The sequence below is a fragment of the Bison bison genome, unplaced genomic scaffold, assembly GCF_000754665.1.
Source record: "Bison bison bison isolate TAMUID 2011002044 unplaced genomic scaffold, Bison_UMD1.0 scf7180017864093, whole genome shotgun sequence".
Lineage (NCBI taxonomy): Eukaryota > Metazoa > Chordata > Mammalia > Artiodactyla > Bovidae > Bison > Bison bison.
In genome coordinates this window covers 1,059,376-1,062,126 of record NW_011494665.1, presented here as the reverse complement: position 1 = coordinate 1,062,126, position 2,751 = coordinate 1,059,376, and the positions used below count along the sequence as shown (strand labels likewise).

General features: G+C 50.3%; 1 protein-coding gene across 1 annotated transcript in view; it reads left to right on the top strand.

Moving 5' to 3' along the window:
- SEMA4A (sema domain, immunoglobulin domain (Ig), transmembrane domain (TM) and short cytoplasmic domain, (semaphorin) 4A) overlaps positions 1-56 on the top strand; it is an 18,205-nt gene extending 18,149 nt beyond the window's left edge. Inside the window, exon 15 of the mRNA XM_010838432.1 lies at positions 11-56. Coding sequence (XP_010836734.1) covers positions 11-56 — 46 coding nt within the window. The remainder of the gene's footprint in view (positions 1-10) is intronic.
- Positions 57-2,751: the final 2,695 nt, after the last annotated feature.

Genomic DNA, 2,751 nt, shown 5'->3' with positions numbered 1-2,751 from the left:
CCTCTGCCAGTGACATGGACGCCGACAACAACCTCCAGGGCACAGAGGTGGCTTAAACTCTGGGTACAGGCTGGGGCTGTTGGATAGGGCAGGGCGTGTGGCCATTGGCTGGGGGAGCTGGGAGCTGTTCCTTTCTGACTAGGCTGGGAGTGGCACCAAAGACCGCTTTCCCCAACCAGAGGACCTTCTCTGCCATTCTGTGCCACTGATAGCACTCAGTGAGGCTGGGCACAGCAGAGCTGGCTCCCCTGTGGAACCTGCTTCTACCAAGCATGTGGCCTCTCTAAGCGGGGCTGCCCCAGACCTGGTCTAGGCCGTGAAAGGAGGACCCAGAGAGGATCCTTCAGTTCTGGGCATCCTGGGACCGTCCAGAACATACCGCTGCAGGAGACCCTAAAACAACAAGCGCGTGAGCACACCACATCTGGAGACTCCACTCTGAAAGCAGCTGCCACCTTGGACACCAACACTCCCCTCTCCAAGGACTCTCCAGGACTCTGCAGGGAGCCGCTCCCTCCAGCTCACCTTATCAGCTCCGCTGGGAGGTCTTTCCTGAAGTCTCACCTCCTTCCATCTTGCTTCAGTTGGGGCACATTTAATCTGTGCCCCTTCTGGCCTGGCTCGAACGGCAGGGGTAATCTGAGCCTTGATCACTCCTTTTCCCTGGCTGACCCCTGGACTCTCTTCTCTCCCCTCTCCTCTGTTTTGGAATTCAAAACCTGCTTGTCACAGACAGTTTATTTTTTATTAAAAAGACAAAGCTTGTGACTGGTGCTGTTTTTTTGTCAGAGCAGAGCACTCCAGCTGGGGACCGTGGGAGGGGAGGGGAGCAGGAAGTCTGAGGACATTAGTAGGTTTGTGGGGTGATTGTTCTCTCCAGCTCTAAACCACCCCTTTCTCCCTGCCAGCTCCCTCCCAGCCCCCAAGCAGCCCCACAGCCCTTCCTTCTACTCCAGACACTGCTGGAGAGCACCCCCAACTCTGTCTCTGGGGCCAACTCACATCTGTGTCTGCTGGCCAGGCAACACCTCATCCGTCCTGGACTCCGTGCCGCAGCCCCACAGTTGCTGATCTCAGCTGTCCCACACTTCTCGAGACTCCTACTCAGTCCCCCTACCCCTCGGCAGCAGTTGGTTTCAGCCCTTGGAGGACTGAATTTATAGAAAGACCGTGCAGCCACCCCCATCCTGGCCACATCCTTCCTAATATCTGACAAATGCTCTGTGCACACCCCCTTATCACCCGCCCACTCTCCATCCTGTCACGACGTTTGTCCCTTTTCCATCCAAGGCTAACAGGTGCACTGGCCCTTCCACGGGCCACGCCAAGACGCCCTCCCCCGCCCTCCCCACTTTACTGCTCCCTCACTGTTAACCTCCCTTCTTCCACCCACAAGTGTGCTGGGGGTTCTCTGTACCAAAGGGGAAAAAAGCAACGATCCTTCCTACAACCCCACACTTTTAGTCAACCCCTGCCACGCTCACTCACTCTTTCCTGTCAACTACTGAACAGCAGGTCGGGTTCATTCTGTCCCTCCAGCACCCCCAGCGTCACCCTCACTCTCTTTAATCCCTGCAGGCCGGCTTTTTCCCCCACCTCCCTGCTTAGATGACTCTTCATGATTTTCCATAAGCCTCTTGCTGGCCTTGATCTCTGTGTAGTCTTCACACCTTGGCCACGCTATTCTCACAACTCACTCTTTTTAAATTTTTATTGGTGTATAGTTGATTTGCAGTGTTGTGTTAGTTTATGCTGTTCAGCAAAGTGAATCAGTTATACCTGAACATATATCCGCTCTTTTTTAGATTCCTCGTAACTCTCTTCTACGGCTTTTTCTTTAGAAGATGTTTTAAAAATTTTCAGTTGTGGTTAAAAAAAAGAACATGGTAATATAAAATTTACCCCCTTAACCATTCAGTTTTGGCTTCCCTGGTGGCTCAGTGGTAAAGAATTTGCCTACAATGCAGGGATGCAGGTTCCATCCCCTGAAGGAGGAAATGGCAACCCACTCCAGTATTCTTGCCTGGAGAATCCCATGGACAGAGGAGCCTGGCGGGCTACAATCCATGAGGTCACAGAATCAGACATGACTTAGCAACTAAACAGCAACAAACCATACAGTTTAAGCATACAGTTCAGTGTGTGAACTACGTTCCCATCGTTGTGTAACAGATCTCTAGAACTTTTTCATCTCGTGAACCTAAAAGCTGATGCTCATTGAACATTTCCTCCTCCTCTCAACCCCTAGCAACCACCATTCTGTTTTCTATGAGTCTAACTACTTTAGGTGTCTCATATTTGATCTTGTGTGACTGGCTTATCTCACTCACCATATTGGCCTCCGGGTTCATCCATTTTCTTGCATATGACAGGATTTTCCTCCTTTTTTGAGGCTGATTAATATTCCAATCCCAAAGAAAGGCAATGCCAAAGAATGCTCTAACTACCACACAATTGCACTCATCTCACACACTAGTAAAGTAATGCTCAAGATTCTCCAAGCCAGGCTTCAGCAATACGTGAACTGTGAACTTCCAGATGTTCAAGTTGGTTTTAGAAAAGGCAGAAGAACCAGAGATCAAATTGCCAACATCCGCTGGATCATGGAAAAAGCAAGAGAGTTCCAGAAAAACATCTATTTCTGCTTTATTGACTATGCCAAAGCCTTTGACTGTGGGGATCACAATAAACTGTGGAAAATTCTGAAAGAGATGGGAATACCAGACCACCTGACCTGCCTCTTGAGAAACC